This window comes from Hyperolius riggenbachi, chromosome 1, assembly GCF_040937935.1.
Source record: "Hyperolius riggenbachi isolate aHypRig1 chromosome 1, aHypRig1.pri, whole genome shotgun sequence".
Taxonomy (NCBI): domain Eukaryota; kingdom Metazoa; phylum Chordata; class Amphibia; order Anura; family Hyperoliidae; genus Hyperolius; species Hyperolius riggenbachi.
The window spans coordinates 213,451,989-213,473,279 of NC_090646.1; the positions used below are offsets into that span (position 1 = coordinate 213,451,989).

A 21,291-nucleotide genomic window follows, 5' to 3' on the forward strand; every position below is an offset into this window, starting at 1 on the left:
AATGTTGGATTTAAATTTTTTGCATTTTTAAAATGGCCAGCAGTGCTGTGTTTGTTCACGTTTGATGCGCGAATCGCATGTAATGTAAGTCAGTAGAAAGGCAAAAAATTCACATTCAGTATGTGAAAATGGGCATGTGAATTTCTAATTAATTACATAAAATTTCATGTAAATTAACTTGCAAAACAAAATCTAAACCAGAAAGCACAAACCGCAAAATCTGAAAAGCAAATAAAATCCATAAAACTGTTACCTAAAATCACAGGGATAAGTGTTAAGTCTGCCTTAGGCCACGTTCACAGTGACCGTTGCCTTCCCTGTGACAGCAGGAACACAACGGATCGTCAAACAGCACTGCCCATTACCCGCGCATTGCATACATATAGCCAGTGAATAGTATGCTTCAATTGTACTGTGAACGCTTGCATTTAGTAGTGCCACACTGCATGCAATGCATTATTGTACCGCAACCCCTTATACCACAGTGCATCTGCCACATACTTCACATAGGTGGTGCGTTGCAGTGCGGTAAGCCGCATTACAAATCGGCCCTTACACTGCACCGCAAAGTACCACTGTGCACGTTACCTTTCTGTTAAACTCAGCAGCTTTTGGTCAGATAATGACATTTTTAAAAGATATTAAGTTGCAGAATCCTCATTTTATATAACAAGGTAACACATGACTACAAAGTTATGATGGCAATTTTAGATCTGTACCTGGAGACAGGCTTTAACATGAAGGTTTGGCCAATTTTTTTCTACTGAGTAGATTCTTTACACTAGAAATCCAGTCAAGAAAAAAAGATGAATACAACATCTATGTAAAATCCATTCTCTGCTCATGTCTTATCTAACAATACAAATAAGGGAACAATTTGCGAGAACAGAAAACATGGACTGCTCAGTTCACGTCTTATTCCCTGTACTGGCAGTCAAAAAATACCAATTTATTCAGGGGCCTACTTAAGTTATTATACACAGGTCCCTAACAAGGCAGGATTTATACTTTATGTGCTCCTAGGCCTAGTATGCTGTGGCTCCCATTTCTTCACATTCTATGTTTAGACCCCTCTTCAATGTTTATCATCCATGTACAGCACACCCTTTCCTTCATGAACACCACCCTTGAATATCAGTTTCCCTTTTTATGTGCTGCTCCCCATTTTCAGCCTCCTCTTTCATATGTAGCAGCCCCTATTTCATGTCCAGGTGCCCCAAGACCCCCCCCCCCCCCCCCCCAGGCTGCAGCCACCCAAGGCCCGGCCTCTGTGGCCTTTTCAGAAATCTGGCTCTGGTCCCTAAAAGTATGAAATTGTGGGAGAACCTGCCTCTTATATATAAATGAAGGTACAAAGTATTATATACTAGTAAAAAGGCCGTTAAAAAAACGAGCGCTAGGTCACAGCCGCTACCCCCCGCAATGCGCACACGCACGTGTCCCGCTTGCTTGTTCCCTACCACTGTCTGAAGTATATGCACACAGGGAGCTGCTTGCTTGGCAGTTGGAAAAAGCTGTTATTTCCCACAATGCAATAAGAACCTCTGTGAACCACACACAGCAAACTGTCAGATCCGGCCCTGTGTCCTAACTGCCCTGGCTGCGCACATGCTGCTCAGTACAAAAAAGCCAGGGACACACAACCATTCAGTTGATGACGCAGGGACACTTGCATTTTATTGTATAATGCTGGATACGCACGGTGCATTCGCGCACTCGATTTTCCCGTCGATTCCCGTCGATTCGTTTATTTCCAACATGTCCGATTTGGATTTCGATGGATCGTTAGGTCGATTCGCATGCAAAGTATGCCGAATCGACCTAACGATCCATCGAAATCCAAATCGGACATGTTGGAAATAAACGAATCGACGGGAATCGACGGGAAAATCGAGAGCGCGAACGCACCGTGTGTATCCAGCATAAGATTATAGTGTTAAATTAGACATCTGCAGAGGAGACTACATAGACATTTTTGCTGTTCCCATAAATCCTTTTTAATATAGAATACACTTTTTTTTTTTTACAAACAAACATACAGATGTAATATTAGTAATAGCAAGTGATACATTCCCTTTTATTATAGTAGCAGCAATATTTAATAAAATATCTTGGTTTATCCATCACCCTTTAAGGCAGCTACCTGTTTTAGACATTTGGACTTTACATTTCACATCTGACATTTTGTGCTTCATCTTATCTACTTCCATCCCGGCCTCATAGTAGATGGCTACCATACAGATAAGCACTGTAGGACCAGATCACACTGAGCAACTCTCTCCATGCAAAAAGCAGTACAGCTAATGCTGGGCATACACAGCGATTTTCTTGTTATCAATCGAGCCGCTGATGGCTCGATTAATAATATCCGACGAGTCCGATCACCGCGGCGGATCGATTCCACGCTCGATCCCCGCGGGCGGACAATGCAAAAAACGAAGCGCTGATAAGGAAGTGCCCACGGGGACGAGCAGGAATCGATCCGCGCGGACGAGCGGGGACGCGCCGGCATCGAGCCGCTGGCTCGATACCGGCGCATTACCGAGCCGTGTATGCCCGACATAAAGTTTCCTTGCATTATCCTGTAACTCATCACTTCATCTTAATCACAAATGCAAACTCCAGTAAACCTAAAAGACTATGAATTAATGCATTCAGCTCTGCAGAAGGTGAGTCTTGTATGATAGCCTCCACATTAATGAAAGGATCTGTATTTGTTCATGCGCAGTAATAATAATGGAGTACGTTTGTGCAGGACGTTGAGCACAAGCCTATGCTGTAAAATTGCCTTCATTAGCTGTGTAAGTAATGTGTAGGAATGTACAGCTTTGTCGAGTACGCATCAGGTTGGATTCAGCAGAGTGCCAAGCATTGGCAATAAGATTGCCAGAAAGTGTGAATATCAGATTTACAAGTGAGATATTGGCCTCAATTCACTAAGCTTATCTCCTGTTTTTAATAGCATTTCTAGAGTTATCATCATTTCTAGAGTTATATACCTCAGGCAAACCTAAAGTTAACTCTTCTGTCTTTAAGTTAACTCTTCAATCCTTAAAATAACTCCAGAATTCTAAAGTTAAAGACAGGCTGTCAATTAACTGCGTGTGAAAATAACTACAGAGGAGGTAACTTAACTACAGAGGAGGATCATGCTGGAGATAATAAGGCAAGAGAAAACTTGCCACCACACAGTGAGAGAGTTATCTTATCTCTTCATTCTTTATGTTACCTCCTCTGTAGTTATTTTCACACGCAGTTATTTAATAACCTGAATTCTGGAGTTATTTTAAGGATTGAAGAGTTAACTTAAAGACAGAAGAGTTAACTTTAGGTTTGCCTGAGGTAAAATATTTCCTTAATACTACATGCCTCATCACCATGGTGATAACTCTAGAAACGTTATTAAAGACAGGAGATAAGCTTAGTGAATTGAGGCCATAGTCTGTGGTTTTGGCACTTTTGCCCCATTGAATGCTTAAACTCAACTGATCCCCTTAATGAAAAATCCTTCCTAACACCCAACCCTAATCTCTACCTTAAAGGGACCCTGAGCAGTAGACAGAATAAAAAATGTCACTTACCTGGGGCTTCCTCCAGCCCACCGTAGGCCGCAAGGTCCCCCGGCGTCCTCCTGGCTCTTTCTGTGTCCCTCCGGCGACTCCTGTTACCGGCGACACCCGGCCCAGGTGTCGGGCCGGCTCTTCCTGGATCTTGACGCATGGTGTCATCACGCCGGCCGGCGTGACAGTCCTGTGCATGTGCAGTTTTCTCATTCTAAACCGTGCATGCACAGGACTGTCACGCCGGCTGCCTTGATGATGCGTGGTGGCCAGCGTGATGACACCATGTGTCAAGATCCAGGAAGAGCCGGCTCGACACCCGGCCTGGATGTCGCCGGTAACAGGAGCCGCCGGAGGGACACGGAAAAGAGGCAGGAGGACGCCTGGGGACCTCGCAGTCTATGGTGGGCTGGAGGAAGCCCCAGGTAAGTGAAATTTTTTATTCTATCTACTGCTCAGGGTCCCTTTAAGGGCTAGTTCACAGTGCTCAATTGCACTGCAGAATAGTTCTGCATGTTACCTCTCTTTCCATACAATTCTATTGGGCTGTTCACAATACTGGGTTGTAACTCATCACGTTATTCTAAGGCTTCTTTTCCATGGACTGTTGAGCTGTGTGCTCAACGAACAGTTACCAGACAGCAGTGAGCAGTTACCAGGCAGCAACAAGCAGTTACCAGGAAGCAGTGTGCAGTTGTGAGAGTTTGAGAGGCATTTCACTGCCTATCAACAGAGGCCTAACTCGCTGCATGCAGGCTTTGAAATTAAGTTTATGTCCAGTCTCCATTGCAGTTCCCACTCATTATAACGCATGCATTATGCAACGGGCCATTGTTAATAAGGCCTAATGTTAACCTCTCCCTGTTGTCCAACCACAATCTTCTCTCTTTCCCTTTCCCGACACCTATACCTTACCACTTCCCTTATTGCTAACCAACCACTTCCTAAGCCTATCCCCCCCCCCCCCCCTAACATTAACCTCTTTCTGATACCCAAACGTAACCTTCCAAACCTAACAATTAATGCTTGCCTTTCGTGACTATACCCACTGAATGCTGCTAGGCAATTATAACCAATACTCGCCTTCTAGCATTCATAATTACTTTAAAATAATCAATGAAAGTGATAAATTCCATACAGCACCAATAACTTGCATGAGCATTTCTGTGACAGGTATCTGGTTAGAACATAGGTGCCTGCTGATGACCACCTGCCCAAGCCAAGTACCCATAACAGATAATCTTTCAAGAGTTACTAATCACTTCATGTTATTTGATAAACCTTTCATAACCTTTCTGAAGCTTTGTACGCCCAGACTTGAGCCCAAAAATGCACAGAACACATAAATCCCCCACCCTATTGAATGTGCTCTGTTTCCAGTGTCCTGTTGATAGCCAAAGCTCCCCAAATATGTGCATATAGAACCAGAAAGGAGATTACTACTTACACTGGTCTACGCCTCTTCATAATATTAGGGCAAACATATCAAAACCAGAACTAGAAAACTTGAAGTAGAATTGGTGCAGAAGTAAAGCAAATGTCCAGATCAACTATTGTGGATGGTTGTTCTGCATTGGTTTTGATAAATCTGTTTTAGTGTTCTCAGCATACAGTTAGTCTGACTTGCTTGATAACAAGATTACTTGAGATGGTGCTACCAGTATTGCAAGAACATTACACAAACTGCTAAGTACACATCTGAGGTAAAGCAGATACTTCTGTTGTTTAACCAGTCCTTTAATCCAGACAGCTCAGCTATACTCTGGAGAGAGTTGACCAAGCTGGTCAGCTCTCTCCATTCTTTATTTGTGCAGGACAGACTAGATAGTATGAAATAAGAAATAAGAACACAGTGATGGCTCATCATTCTGCTCCTCTTCCCAGTAATGAAGGTTCCCCTGTTAGACTGGCATCTCCGTGCAATACTGCAGATAATGTAGGCATCCAGTACATCCTTCCCTCCTATTTTAAGTGCAGAATGTGTGCAGATGATTACATGAACTGGATACAGAAGTTTTTTTATTGTAACTGTAGTTGAAGCCACTGTCCAGGAATAAAATAATTCCTATATAATACCCCCTCCAAAAAAAGAAAATAGTAATAGTAATAGTAATATTGTTTTATGATGCCCGAACTCCAGTTTACAGACACTGTACATGATAAATGATGCACAGCGATATCTTGACCTCCCCAGGAGCCTGGCTGTTTCAGTACTGGAAACGTAGCAGGCCACTCCCCCCTCATAGTGAAGGAATAAAGACCACCAATATCCCCTCCCAGGAGGAACCTTTGGAGACTGAGCCCCGTTCTTATTCAGAACAGCAGGAGTGCACATAAATAAGCTTGAAAGCTAAGGGTCACGTGACCACTGGTTTCTGTAACTCAGAAAAGATACTTGCACACATATTAAAACACTGATACTGATTCATATGCTCTTTAAGAGGGATACGGGAATAACTTTTTGCTTCTCGGATGTGGCTAAAAAATGTATCAATTCTTGATTAAATTCATCACTGGGTTTAATGGTGCTCCTTTTTAATATTCGCCTGAAGTTCCCCCTCTGTTAGATGTAAGAAAGACATGAAAATAAACAAGTATCCCTGTATTTCAGACACTAAATGCGTGGAAGTTCCCAGGAGGATTGTCTGATGCAGAAGAGGACATTGGTTGGTATATGTTTCATCTTCTTCTATGTATACCACACATAAACCCTGACTTATGCCATTGCTGTTCAGGTAATCATTAGGCACACATGGGTTACATGGAGGCGCTTAGGCTGTGTGCTGTGTATTTCTCTGATCTAACAACATTTAATTATGATTGGAACAAGTTGACAAGATAAATGGGATCAATGTTTCGCAGTCTAAAGGTGGCCATACACTCATCAATTGTCTTATTCAATTCCTTGCAGATTTGATTAATCTGCTGGGAATTGATTCCCCAAAATGTCAGGTTGATTGATTTTTGATCCATTTTAAACAAAAATCAATTGAAATAATTAATCGGACATGATAGAAAATTTGAAGCAATAGGGGGAGGGGCTAAAGCATTCAACACACACAAGCAATAGAACACAGCAGTACATGCTAAAGCATTAGCAGATCGATGGCCTATAGCTTTGCACTGCATCAACCGTGCAACTCTGCAATTTGATTGATTTTCAATACATTCTCTGCTGGAATATATTGGAAATTGATGTGAAGTGGGGGGCTCTTGTAGGGTGAACATAAATAGGAGGTCAATTAAATAGCAATTAATCACTTAAAGTGGAATGAAACCCAGCATTTCTTCTTTGTTCTAAAAGATTATTTACAGCATATAATATACTAACACAATTTTTTTTTTAGTAAAACTGCATTCAAAGGGTTAAATCACAGGACTTTTCTCCTGCAGGGGCAGCTGCATCCGAACTGGTGATAACCTTATCTTGTGTTAACATTCTTCACTTGATACAATTAAGTAAACATTCTCTGACTGTGCAGAAACTTCTGCTAATGAGTCCTGAACTGAAACACTGTTTAGAAATCATTACTTGGTTCATTTACAATAGAAATACAACAGTTATGAATAAAATGCACCAGCAGCTTTGAAAGTAAATAAACTGAACTTTGGGAACTTATAATTTCTAAATGAATAATAATACTTGTGCACAAAAGCAAATATGATAATTGTATGGGTTATAAAAAGTAGGAAAACACATTTTTATTGAATATTTTCTCAGAGTTCAAAACTGCTTTAACAATATGGTGGGTTGGTGGAGCATCTACTTGGATAGGTTTGGGAAGTGCTGTTTACACTGTTTATGGGATTATGAACATATACATACATATATGTGTGATTTATTATAATAAAAATTCATAAAAAATAAACAAAATAATACATCAAACTATGATGCAAACCTGAGACCCCCCAATGATGGCTTAGTTGAGGTCATGTGTTTACATCTAGGTCACACATTTGCTGAGTTTGAAAAAAAAAGGAAATTCATGTGCAGTGTATGGTAGGAATCGATTCCTTTTGAATCAATTCTTTTCAGAAAGGAATCTATCATTTTGGAACATTGGGTGGAAATCTATAAGTGTATGGCCAGCTTTAGGCAATTCATAAAGACCGCAATTTTTCTAGTATTCACTGTACTCACTGAGATTCCCTATTGAATCAACCAGTACTGTCATTTTCACTCTATGTGAAAACTTGATCCTGTAATAGAAGAAAAAGTAGTAATCACTAGAATCCCTAGGGGGTCCTTGGCTTCAGAGGCCTAATTGTGACCCTGCATAATTTTACTCACATTAGAAGAAGTATGACAGGAAAGACTTCAATAACTATGTTTTGATATTGTGTAAGGCATATACACACAGCAGATGTTATTAATATGGAGAAAATGCCATGGGGCCTTCATTCAGATTGCAGCAAAGCCCAGAGAAGTGCAGTTACGTCACACATGTAAACTTACAGCACAGAGTGCACTGTGTACAATGTTTTCTGTTTTTAATTTGTAAAAAGAAATGTGACAGAAAAGTCATTGTAATCCGCGTTTCACAGAAGAGCATTGAATGGTCTCTTTCATGGCCCATAGTCCTATTGGCACACTACCACTGCTATTTCTGACATATGTGCTTGTTTAATTTTCCACTGCAGGAGCCACAGCAGTTCGGGAAGTTCTTGAAGAGACTGGCATCCAGTCAGAGTTTAAGTCTCTCCTAAGCATAAGACAGCAGCATAATCACCCTGGGGCCTTTGGGAACTCGGATATGTACATTATATGTCGCTTGAATCCATTGTCCTACACCATAAACTATTGTCCCGATGAGTGCCTGAGGTGTGAATGGATGTACCTCCAGGAGCTTGCCTATTCTACTCAAACAACACCTATTACTAGCAGAGTTGCAAAACTATTACTATATGGCTACAAGGAGGGCTTCCATAACATTGACCTAAGTGTGAGGACCTTTCCTGCTGTGTACTCTGGCCTATTCTACTCTCTCTACCACAGGGAATTACCAAATTACTACGAAACAAAGGCAGATCTCTAACAAGCTTCACATTGCGACAGTGTTACAACAGAAAATGAGTATTATTTTATATAACTGTTCAAAAATGAAAAATACCTCAGGGCAATTCTTACATTGCAGACATTATTCGTATAGCTACATATTTACATTATTTTAATAGGAAATATATTAAGACATGATTGTGTGTAATCTAAATTTTTAACCACTGGCACACTGGTGAATACTATTCAGACTTTGACTTCAATCACATTTAATAATGAATGAAAATACATAGTCAAATTCTATTCTTCTTAAACACTATAATTCCTATCCTGGTCTCAGTAAAGACAGACGGACGTCGGAATCAGCTTTTTGCTGCCATGGGAAGGAATAGGATAGCTTTCTGTCCGGGTCCAGTTTGGGATCCATTTTTGTACTGCCCAGTTCTCTTTAGTGCCACATACCAGTCACTGTATTTGCGGGAGCGATACGTATTATAGTTGTTTGCTTCCAAGCGTTCAATAAAGAAGCATTCATCTGTGATACACTTCTGCAATAACAATGAAAAGACAGAACTAATTATCAACAACATTTTATAGCAATATAGCAGGATGATTTATTAAAATATAATGCTTATATTTTACAAAATGTATAAAGTAAACCTCTTGCCACAGATATTTTGTTCCTTTCAAGATCTCTCCACTAACTACTTGATGCAAACTGGACTCATATAAATGTCTTATTTATCTACTTTTACAAACAGAATGTTTATATGTGTCTGTTTATTCTGCCGCTGCCTTGTATGATCACGCATGTGCACACACTCCCGGAGGCTCCACTGATTGGTGCAAGGGAAATTGTGTTCCCTGAACCAATCTGTGCCTGTTTCTTTGGGAATTATCACAGTTATAGCCTGTAACAGTGATCATTCTCCACTTAACAAGAGACCACACTTGCATCTATGGAAAAGGCTTTTCATTTTCTATTGACGATCAAACTTTCGTATTGCACACAATCACAAAGGCTTTTTAACAAGTGCGGCCGCAGCCTCATGGCAATTGGATGCAAGACTTGCGTCCTCTTTTTTTTAGTACATATTAACTAGGTGCCGCTCAGTTCGGCACGGTGAGAGCCAAATGACTTTTTCCTGCTGCCGATAAACTTCAATGCGGTGTTAAATACTATTCCCCCTCCGAGTTGTTGCAACTCGCAGTGAGATGTAATTTAGGGTGTGGCAGCCGCCAGAGCCCCGAATTACAGCCAGGTGGAGTGCGCATCATAGCATTGCTGCTATGACGGCCCAGCTTCAGCCAAAATAACCTGCTTCGCTCTTTTTCTACCTCTACCTGTGCAAGGACGTAGGATGAAAATGGAGAAATGGTCATCCTCATAGGTGTCCATGTTAAATGTAGAAAATACTGGCTACAGACAGAAAAAGAAGGTGTCAGAGGCAACCCAGGAAAATAGGGGCATTGGAGTTCAACCAGAACTCTGCAGGGATGGCTCCAGGTAGACGACTGGAAGCAGTAGTGCACTAGAGTTTGTCTACATTGCAGCCAAACTCCGGACTTTTTAAATTTCCGGCCTGGCTTAAACTAAGTTTAAGTAGTAAGTGGGGGGAAGGCGGGGCGGGGTTAAGTGTTAGGTATAGATAGTGGGAGGTTACTGTTAGGTATACAAAGTAAATGGTTAGTGTAAGACTTAGAGTACAGAGGGCTACTATACTTACCAATACCTGGCACCCATTTTTTCTTGTGCCTTTAATGCAAGTACGCGCATGGGGTACGCACTATGTCAGTGGTGTGAAAACCGATAAAATTACACGTATGGTAATTTCACTGTTGATGAGTGAATATGCCCCAATAAGGGAAACTATGAAGCTGATCTGTATTTTTATGTACTAGTCAAATGTGTGTGCCCCTTTGTGTGCGTGCATAATTGCAAACTATACACAGGACCTGTAAACATTAACATACACTGATAAGAATATTTATGCTAAGCTGATGTCTGCCACATGTACATCTAGAAACACTTAACAGACCCATGTGTACATGCAATTCTTCTAAGTGTACAGGAAAGGATTTGTATACATGATTAATCAGATATGGCAAATGGTCAGTTGTTCTCCAAAGTCTGCTTTTAAGACAAAATCTATCTTGTTTAAGTTTGTGTCAGAATATTTTTCTCTGTATCTGAAAAGATATTATATGACAGGCGTTTGTAATTAGTTTTAAATTGCCGTTAACAGTTGGATGTCATCTTTGCCAAGGTTTGTTACTCAGCGATATACTGATCTCTCTTTAAATAGCGCCTGTATAAAACTTTTTTCAGAGCTTTTAATTGTATGTTTTTATTTTGCTTATTACATTTGTTTATGTAACCCTGCAGGTTGTAAAGACGACTTCCATTTAACTGTAGGTGATTATATACTGTAAAGACACTAACTAACTGTCCTCAGACTTTCCTTTTGCTAAAAATCTTTCTATCAACATTCTCATCGATGTTATGGAGGAAACTTACCACAAGCACTTCCATTATGACCTTCTATCTAAGATGATAAACAAGAGTAACCAAATAAGGTTTTCCTAATCTGCAGAGTTTATGTCCCAAACACCCACACAGCCTTTCCCTTTACAAACACATGTACTTATTTGCTGATCAGTGAACTGAAAGTTCTGCTCTATGGAAAAGAGATTTACCGGAGTCCCATATCAGCCGGGTTCAACTAGTCCTTGGTACATGTGTAGTGCAGACAGGAGCAAAGATCATTGATCGGGCAATAGGCAATCTAACTGTGGGTACATGTATGAGTGATGTTCAGGATCTGAATCAGGTTTACGGGTGTTCAACGTGCAGAACATTCTTAGTGGATTCACTGCAGCTCTGCAAGGAGTACATATGTGGAGTATAGTACTACTGTGTAAATTTCATTTGTAGCCACAAACCCCAAATTTAACAACTTATCAAATTAATTGATTTCATGAGCAAAAGGAGTGCATAGATTTTCATACGAAATTTGAATAAGCCTGCATTAACGCAGAATTATTTGTATCTCATTGACCATCCCTACTAGTGACACAATTACACATCAGGCTTTAGATTAACAACAGAGTTGGTATTTATTATATACATACGATTCCTGTGTACACATCAGATATACAGTCATAATCAGACTCTTCCTGTTTAGTAAACCAGCACCTACCAGTATTCAGTAGGACACCTTGGGCAAGACTCCCTAACACTGCTACTGCCTACCGAGTGTGCCCTAGTGGCTGCAGCTCTGGCGCTTTGAGTCCGCCAGGAGAAAAGCGCAATATAAATGTTCTGTGTCTTATCTTAATTTGTCACCGCTGTTACTGTATATATATGTTATTTATAACTATTATATCAGAAACAGAACATTGTGTCATATTTTCTCTTTTAATTACACTTTAACCACTTGAGGACTGCAGTGTTAACCCCCCCCCCCCCCCCGCCCGCCTAAAGACCAGGCCATTTTTAGTTAAATAGGCCACTGCAGCTTTAAAGAAAACCTGAACTGAAAATTAAAAGTCAAAATAAGCATACACAAGTCATACTTACCTTCCATGTAGTCTACTCCTCAGTGTGTTTCTCCTGTCCCACGTCCTGTTTGTTCACTGATCAAGGGAATTTTCCGTCCTCCATTTTGGAAATGGCCATTACCCATAACAGCTTCCTGGTCAGCACACAGTTAAACTGTAACATCGCCCACTTGAGCCATAGGGAAACATGGACATTACCTGGTACATCAGTTTTCCTCTCAGCTATAACTGACAGCAACTGATATTTTACTGACAGCAACTGATATATTTCAGATCTGACAAAATATTGTCAGAACTGGAAGGGATTATTGTCAGAAGACAATGGTGAGCTTCTGAGAGGAACTGATGGCAAGGTAACTATGTAATGTTCATTTGAAGCTACCTCGTGTTTATTTTAAATATTTTTACTCAGTACAGGTTCTCTTTAAGGCCAAGCTGCAGGGCCGTAAAGCTCAGCACACAGGTGATTCCCCCCCCCTTTTCTCCCCACCAACAGAGCTCTCTGTTGGTGGGGTCTGATCGCTCCCCCAATGTTTGTTTGTTTTTTTATAAATATTTATTTATATTTTTAAATAAAACGTGGCTTTTTAAAAAATTTTCTTACTACCCATCCTCCCTCCCTCCCTCCCTTGGACAGCCTATCAGCGCAATCAGCTGTGATAGGCTTCAGCGGATCGCTTCCCTGACAGCCGTGTCACACGGCTGTCCCCAGTACATGACACGGCTGTCCCTAGTACAGCGCTGCTGCAGATTGCAGTGCTGTACAAAGTAATTAGACGCCATCTAACAGTCTCCCACTGAAGGCCAAGCGGAGCCCTGCCTTTCAAGCAGGAGATGCGTGCGCAGCCTGTGCACAATTTCCTGCTAGCCCCATAAAGGGCCGTTCACGCCAATCGGCGTGGAGCGGTCCTGGGGCTGCCGCACTGTTCACGCCAATTGGCGTGGAGCAGTCGGCAAGTAGTTAAATTTATTAGGAGTCTGAGCATTTTTTCTCCTACTCCGACTCCAGGTACCTAAAAATTGCTCCAACTCCACAACCCTGCCTGTCCGCCAGTACCTCCCATGCTTTTCTTATCATCTGTGCTGTCCTCTCTCGTCTGCCACTTGCCCAGAGAACAGGAAGCATGGGGCTTCCTGTTGGTTTGAAAAAAAAGTGAATCCTACCTAGCTACAGGGAGGATTCTCATTGGTCCACATAAGAACCAATGATAATTTACTCTGTTGCACAAGGATTCCCATTGGCTCTTTTGCAAATCAACAGGAAACCGTATACTTCTTGTTCACCAGGATAGGCCAGGACATCGGTGTCAAATTTGTACAGGACAGGTAGCGTTTTCATGTTGTGGGAAGCCTAGTAGGAACGTTCCAATATTGCGTCCAATTTGTGTTTGTGGTCTCTGTAGGCATTTTGCATTTCTGGTCGGTGCGTTCAACATCCTATTGATAACACAGGATGCCTTTACTGTCCATTTTTGCGTTTATCTGCTTTCCGTTAAACACAGCGTTTTTAGCTATAGTGTGAACGGCCCTTGCTAGATCTCACCTCATGTTCTACCTTCCTAAATAACATTGTTTTATTAATGCTCAGTGCCATCTTATTTTGCTGACCACTACTGCAGAATGTATGTCTTGAGTGGGATGCAATTTTTCTTTTCTACCAATTCTGAAAATGTCAGCCCCTGCATCTTATACTCTGTTTCTTACTTTCAAGAATTTTTATTACGCAGATAAAACAGATAGAAATAAAGTGCCCATGAATGATTCAATTTTAGCGAATAATCGACCTTCCAATCGATGGGATTGGATAGTGTTAATGGTGCCAATCTACAACCAAGGATTGATTTATTGATCCATTTTGCAGATCAGTTCTATATGAAATTATCAAATTGGTTATATTTCTTTATCACATTTATGGGCCCAATAAAAACCTTCCAACCTTTTACTTCTGATTGAAATTATTGGATTGGAAGGTGGATTGCTAATATTGCATTGTTAATGTGCACCTTTACTCTAAACTATTATCTGACTCCTAAAAAGTATCTGTTAGGCATAAAATCAAAAATCAATTCTCTATTTTTATATGGCAAACAAATAATAAGGATGCTAACCAGGCAATCCAAAAGTTAAAAATCTCTCTTAACCCTCCTGGCGGTTAATTAAAACCGCCATGCGCAGAGGCGATCAAAGAGGGTAGGCTAGCTACATGTTTAAAAAAAAAAAATTAAAAAAAATAGTGCAGCACTATTTTTTTTTTATTTTTTTTTAAAACCTGTAGCTAGCCTACCCTCTTTGATCACCTCCGGCGATCAAGCCCGTCCGAAAATCCCGTTCTGAACGGGATTTCCATTAGGGCTTGCCCCGTCGCCATGGCGACGGGCGGGGTGACGTCATCGACGTTGTGACGTCAAAGGGAGTACTGATCCACCCCTCAGCGCTGCCTTGCACTGATTGGCCAGGCAGCGCACGGGGTCGGGGGGGGGGCGGCGTGGCGAGCGGCGGCTAATCGGCACGGAGCAGCGGCGATCGGAGTGCACACGCAGCTAGCAAAGTGCTAGCTGCGTGTAGCAAAAAAAAAAATTATGCAAATCGGCCCAGCAGGGCCTGAGGGCCTGAGAAATCCTCCTGCGCGGCATAGCCCGAGCTCAGCCGCCAGGAAGGTTAATTTTCTTCTCAATAGAATATCATTTACCAGATCCCCTGGCTCTTATTTGGTACATCTGCCACAAAAGAGAAGTTGCAGTGCATGCTGGTTGTTTTTTGTTTTTACTCCCCTGCTCTCCTCATACATAACTAATGCAGCCTGACTGGCTGAAGTTTCTTTGACTCCTGGTTTCCCCTCCCACACCTCTGTTCTCTCTGATTGGCCAATATTTCTTGTGCTGAGAAGCCAAAAAAAGTGACTGAAATCTGATCCATACAGATAAACCATGTCTGTAAAGTCATGCAATGATTTGTGAGGATGCACGCAGCTGCAGAGCTGTGTGGGAGTGTCTGAAGACCGAGAGGGGGGTATGCATACATACATATATATACATACATACAGTACATACATAAGCAGGCAGATGAGAGGAACAGAGGAAGGGAGAAAATTACATCAGGATTGGCTTCAGACACAGGGATCCTAAGATGGAAACTGTCAGAAACAGAATTCTCTTTATCCTACCTAATAAAACCTAAGTGTCGCTGCATCCAGCAGCTGTCCCTGTGTCCCAGGTTTTTTGTTACTGCGCATGTGCACAGTAATGGACAGCTGGGACCAGGGAGCTGGGTGGGCGGGTGCGGGCGGGCGAGGTGGGCAGGTGCGGGCGCGAGCTTGGCGCCTGCATGCGCACTGGCGGCGGCGGCCGTAAAAAGACCTAGAGCCCATTTTTGAATGGGCTTGGGTCTACTAGTTTACTATATAAAATTCACTGACATCAAAATGTGGACAGTGCAATACATATGTTATGTAAGTAGAGAACGTATTTATCTTCTAATATATGTGTTGTTGTTTTTTCTGAGATAGTATGGCTAACCACTCCTCTTTAAAGTGAACCTGAAGAGAGTAGTAGTAGAAGTAGATAGTTGGATTAGTAAGGAGATGTATGATGGTGACAGATTGTAGATAAGTATGAAGGTTACAGATAGGAGTTTGAACTGCATTCACTAGTCTGGAGCCCAGGCAACTCTCATCTCATGTCTCATGGGTACTTTTAAGGATGCATGAAGCAAATTGAAAAAAATCTGATTTACTTACGTGGGGCTTCTTCCAGCCCCTAGAAGCCTATGTGTCCCTTGCCGCAGCTCTGCTCTCAGCCAGTCTCCCTGGGCCCCCTCCGTAGCAGCAGCCGACCAGGGCAGGTCAGCGGTTTCTGCATGAGGCTGAGCATCTTGCAATCACGCTCCTGTGGTAGGGAGCATTCTGCACAGGCACAGTACTGACCATGAGCGATGCGCAAGCTTAGAAGCTGCCGAGTCCCGACCTGGATGGGTCCCCGGCCGGTACGGGAGACTGGCTAAGAGTAAAGCTGCGGTGAGGGACACATAGGCTTCTAGGGGCTGGAAGAAGCCCCAGGTAAGTAAATCTGATTTTTTTTTATTTGCCTCTTATATCCTTTAAGACTGAAGGAAAGGAAATATACTAAATTATGAGGAATATTACAGTTTACAATTTAACACTTGTGAAGAGACATGTCAGTTCGTATACATATGCCAGATGTAAGTTACGGAGCTTTAGAATGTCTGCTGGCAAGATCCAGCACTTTTCTTTTCTTTCAGAATGGAACAGACTTTTTGGCCAAGGTATCCAGTAACTTTATACTTAGCTGAAATACTTAAAATATTTTATCTGCCACATGTAAACTTCTGTTCAGTCTTTACAGGACTTAAAGTCAAAAATAATAGTCAAACTGCAGTGACACATTAACAAAAAAAGTGAGTATAGAAAATTACTACCTTCCAAATAATTTCATTTTGTTGCTTGCCTGAAAAGAATACACACATAAATAATATTTTTTTACAGCTGTATTTACTCTATCTTTTTGCAGCTAAGTGAAAAAATATAATAGTAGCAGTAGAAGAAAATAAAAAAAAATCAGAATCACCAATATAGGTTAAAGAGAGCTCGAGGTGGGCTCAAAAAATAAAATAAAAAGTAGGCTACCTGAATCGCGGGGCTGAGCAGATCGGGTAGCTGCAAAAAACGCTGCTCCTGTGGCGCTTTCACTTTCATAACCTGTAGGTCACGACGCTGCAACGAGAGACAGTGTGTCTCTCATAGCGTGCAGGGAGGCGGAGGAACGGCAGGGGGCACAGCCAGAGAGAGAGAGCTGCCCAATGGCAGCTCTGGAAACCCTGTAGGAATGCCCCTGGTGGGCGTTTTAAACAGGGAATTCCTCTTCTCAATGTTTACCTCCAAGATAGCGACAAATATTGTTGCTTATCTCTGTGGCTATAGTGCAGTGGTGTGGGGACAAAGAGGCATGTCAGGAGGCAGAGAACATGCCTCTGTTTCCAATCTGCCCCCCATCTGCATCTGCCCACTTTGTAATCTCTTTAAGGATCACCTAATCTCTTAAAATCACAAGTAAACTCAATCATGTGTAACTGATAACTCTCTCCTTTGCACAGCAAGCTTTTAATCATTGTGATTAGTTAGATAAACAGCTATTCCTAGAAAATTCCTATGCTTGCTTGTGCAACTGAAAGCAAACAATCAACTATGGGTAAGCAAGGCACTGTTAAAAGTTGTCAGGGATAACACTGGTGACTGGTACTCGTCAGAAGACTGGTGTAAAAAATGTAAAGGCTTCATCAGTCCCCAGGAGTACAGTAAACAATTATAATTAAGAAGTGGTAGGTACTATTAGACTCCTTCCCAGATCAGGTAATCCCTCCAAACTGGAAGCAAAAGCGAGGTGGAAACTGAGCAGAGAGGCTACCAGGGGGCCTGTGGAAACTTTGAAGCAGTTACATGAATATTTGGCAAGCAGTGGTCAGTGTATGCATATGACTACAACATCACAAGTGTTCCACAAATATAGCTTGCCTGGAAGGGCTGCAAGAAAAAAATCCACTCCTCAACAAAGGCTCTGTTAAGTTTCAGTTGAGTGTCTCCAAAAATTCACTTTAAATCTTCTGAGTCCTAATGAAAAATAGGTGTTATGGTCATATGTCAAAATCAAACTATTTGGCCTGAACACAAAATGGTATATTGGAGTACCACTGACCACCATACATACAGTAAAGCACGGAGGCAGTAGCATTCTGAGTGTGGTTCTACAGCAGGGAACGTGACACGTTTCAGAATAGAAAGAATAGTGGATGGGGCCAAATACCGTCAAATTGTTCGGGAAAATCTTTTGCTAGAATGTTGACAATGTGAATAAGATGCACCTTCCTTTATGACAATGACCCACCGCAAAATGGATCACATAGTAGCCAAAGGTGAAATTGTAAATGCCTTTGTGTGACCTAGTCGGAAGCCCAGATTTTAACCATATTGAAAATCTGTGGAATGATTTGAAGAGTGCAGTCCACCAACGGTAACTATCTAGTTTCACTGGGCCAGATTTATCAGTGGCGTCTGAAAGGAAAATCTTCGAAGGTTTCTATAAATGATGCAGAATTGTCTCAGGCACTTTAAGGAGACTCCGTAACAAAAATTGCATCCTGTTTTTTTATCATCCTACAAGTTCCAAAAGCTATTCTAATGTGTTCTGGCTTACTGCAGAACTTTCTACTATCACAGTCTCTGTAATAAATCAATGTATCTTTCCCCTGTCAGACTTGTCGGCTGTGTCTGGAAGGCTGCCAAGTTCTTCAGTGTTGTGGTTCTGCTATGAACTCCCCCTTCCAGGCCCCTCTATGCACACTGCCTGTGTATTATTTAGATTAGGGCAGCTTCTCTCTTATCTTTTACAAGCTGGATACATCGTCCTCTGAGCTGGCTGTGCTTTCACATACTGAGGAATTACAAACACAGGCAGAGCTGTTTGCTGGAAGAATCAGCCTGACACTTCAGTGGGTGATAGCTGCAGGGGGAAAGAAACACACAAATGATCTCTTGAGATTCAAAAGGAAGGGTGTATACAGCCTGCTTGTGTATGGATGTATTTTCTATGTGTGGACATACTGTACATCAACCTACTTCCTGTTTTGGTGGCCATTTTGTTTGTTTATAAACAAACTTTTTAAAACTGTTTTTAACCACTTTTAATGCGGCGAGGAGCGGCGAAATTGTGACAGAGGGTAATAGGAGATGTCCCCTAACGCACTGGTATGTTTACTTTTGTGCGATTTTAACAATACAGATTTTCTTTAAGAAAGTGCAATCTCCTTCTAAAACTGTTCTAAAGCAGGAGGAGGTACAATCCTCAGAATTGGCTCAGTCTATGAGAGAATTCTCGGAGTAAGATAAGTAAGATAAGGGACCCAATCCAATTCCCCTTTTCTCCTACGTTCTCTCCTAGGTGATATTTTCATACATACAGTACATGTAAAAAAGGCACCTGGAAAAAAGGGCACAGAGGATTGCCGCTAGTAATATATTGCTAAACTTAACCATATAAAAGAAACAGAAACCCTGAAAGACATGGTGGTGCAGCCCCTCTTCTTTCAGGGTTTCTGTTTCTCTTATATGGTTATCAATTATTGATCCCTGAGGCTTGCAGACCATATTTAATTAGGATTGCAGATTTACACATGTAATATATTGCTAAACTTAGGGATATTCTACTACTGCATTTTGATAGTAAAATATTGGAAATATATACCAATATTTTACTATGGCTAAACCTAACCCTACTCTCACACAGAACCCTTCCTTGGGGGTGCCTAATCCTAAAGCCCCCCCCCCCCCCACCCTTGAGGTGCCTAACCCTAAAAACCTCACCTAGTGGTGCCTAACCCTAAGACCCCCCCCAGTGGTGCCTAACCCCCACAAATTCCCATACCCCCCCCCCCCCCCCCCCCCCCCCGTGGTGCCTAAACCTGATACTTTACCCTGGTGGTAACTAAACCTATCCGTTCCCCCCTGGTGACGCCCGACTCCCCCTCTTAAAGCTACCCCCCTCATCCGCAAAGTCGCGATATGTGGCTATAAAGGTAAATTTAGCTGCAAGAGGGGGCAAATTCTATTGACAGGCTTGCAGGAAAAAAAAAATTCACAAGTTGTTTCAGGCACCATTTTTAATGAAAGGGCTCCTGCTCCCTTTTTACCTGCTTTGTATTTTCACATAAGAAATAAAATGTCCTTTAAGCAACCAGCAGACAAGACAATATTTTTGTCAGCACTTTTTTACCTACTTCATGGTACTTTTTTTCAATTGCAGAGTACCAAAGGTATTTTAAACAGAAGATGAAAAATTATCTCCTAGGAGAAGACTAAAAGGATACCCGAAGTGACATGTGGCATGATGAGATAGCCATGGGTATGTACAGTGCCTAGCACACAAATAACTATGCTGTGTTCCTTTTTTTTTCTTTCTCTGCCTGAAAGAGTTAAATATCAGGTATGTAAGTGGCTGACTCAGTCCTGACTCAGAAAGGAAGTGACTAGTGTGACCCTCACAGATAAAAAAATTCCCCTTTTTATCTCTTTCTTGTTCTCAGAAGCCATTTTCTGCTAGGAAAGTGTTTTATAGTTGGAATTTCTTATCAGTGAGGGTCACACTGTAGTCACTTCCTGTCTGAGTCAGGACTGAGTCAGCCACTTACATACCTGATATTTAACTCTTTCAGGCAGAGAAAGAAAAAAGGAACACAGCATAGTTATTTGTGTGCTAGGCACTGTACATACACATGTCTATCTCATCATGTCACGTCTGTTCAGGTATTCTTTAAGACCCTTCACAGGGGCAGCTGACAAGAGGTGAATTCAGTTCTGTCAGCTGCTTTCCTGCAAACGCCCAGTACTGGCACTGTACAGGCGCCGCCCCCCCCCCCCCCCCCTTCATGCGTTGTGTTACAACCACTGCAATTCAGCTGCATTTAAAATGCATCTAAACTGAACTGCCGGGCAACAGGCGGGAGGCTGAACTGCTCGGCAAACGCACAGTTCAGCTGCCCATCTGAAAGGGGCCTTAGTAGAAAAAGTGTATTGGTTCAGGCCCAAGTTGTACTTTAACACAGAAAAAGGGGATTCACAATCTGGGCCTAGAATGGCCCATGATGCAGGTTCCTCAGGCGGCAATGGGCATTCCTGACTACAACCCCTCCCACCTCCCTCTCCGAGTTATCCTGCCCACTCCACCCCTCCCTCCCCCTCCCCGCGGCCACAGCTTTGTTACCTTCTAAGCTGTTAGCGGCAGCCGCTTCCTCTATGTTCCTCCACGGCCCCTCTCCTCCGTGGAAAAAAACTTACGATGTGCAGATCAGCCTGTCACAGCAGCGCGACCCAGCTGCTGTGCAGGGAAACAGAATAGTGGTTCCCATTGTAACATGATATACAGGAAGTACTTAGTTGCTGTATATCACACTGAAGGAAACCAGGTCGCACTGCAATGACAGACTGATCTGCACATCAAAAGTCTTCCACAGAGAGGGGCCAGGGAGGAGCCTAGAGAAAGCGGCAGCCGACGCCAGCTCAGAAGATAACAGAGTGGCAGCCACGGAGAGAGAGGTGGGAGCGGGTGGGCAATGGGGGCAACTATACTAATTACCTATACTGGGGGGTGCATCATCAAAATTTTGCCT

The 21,291-nt window shown here is 42.2% G+C and overlaps 2 protein-coding genes across 2 annotated transcripts in view; one reads left to right on the top strand and one right to left on the bottom strand.

Moving 5' to 3' along the window:
- NUDT6 (nudix hydrolase 6) overlaps positions 1 to 10,977 on the top strand; it is a 72,609-nt gene extending 61,632 nt beyond the window's left edge. Inside the window, exons 4-5 of the mRNA XM_068280127.1 lie at positions 6,172 to 6,226; positions 8,202 to 10,977. Of these exons, the coding sequence (XP_068136228.1) occupies positions 6,172 to 6,226; positions 8,202 to 8,596 (450 nt within the window). The 3' untranslated portion in view covers positions 8,597 to 10,977. The remainder of the gene's footprint in view (positions 1 to 6,171; positions 6,227 to 8,201) is intronic.
- Positions 4,545 to 21,291, bottom strand: part of FGF2 (fibroblast growth factor 2) — a 93,975-nt gene continuing 77,228 nt past the window's right edge. Inside the window, exon 3 of the mRNA XM_068280139.1 lies at positions 4,545 to 9,104. Coding sequence (XP_068136240.1) covers positions 8,919 to 9,104 — 186 coding nt within the window. The 3' untranslated portion in view covers positions 4,545 to 8,918. The remainder of the gene's footprint in view (positions 9,105 to 21,291) is intronic.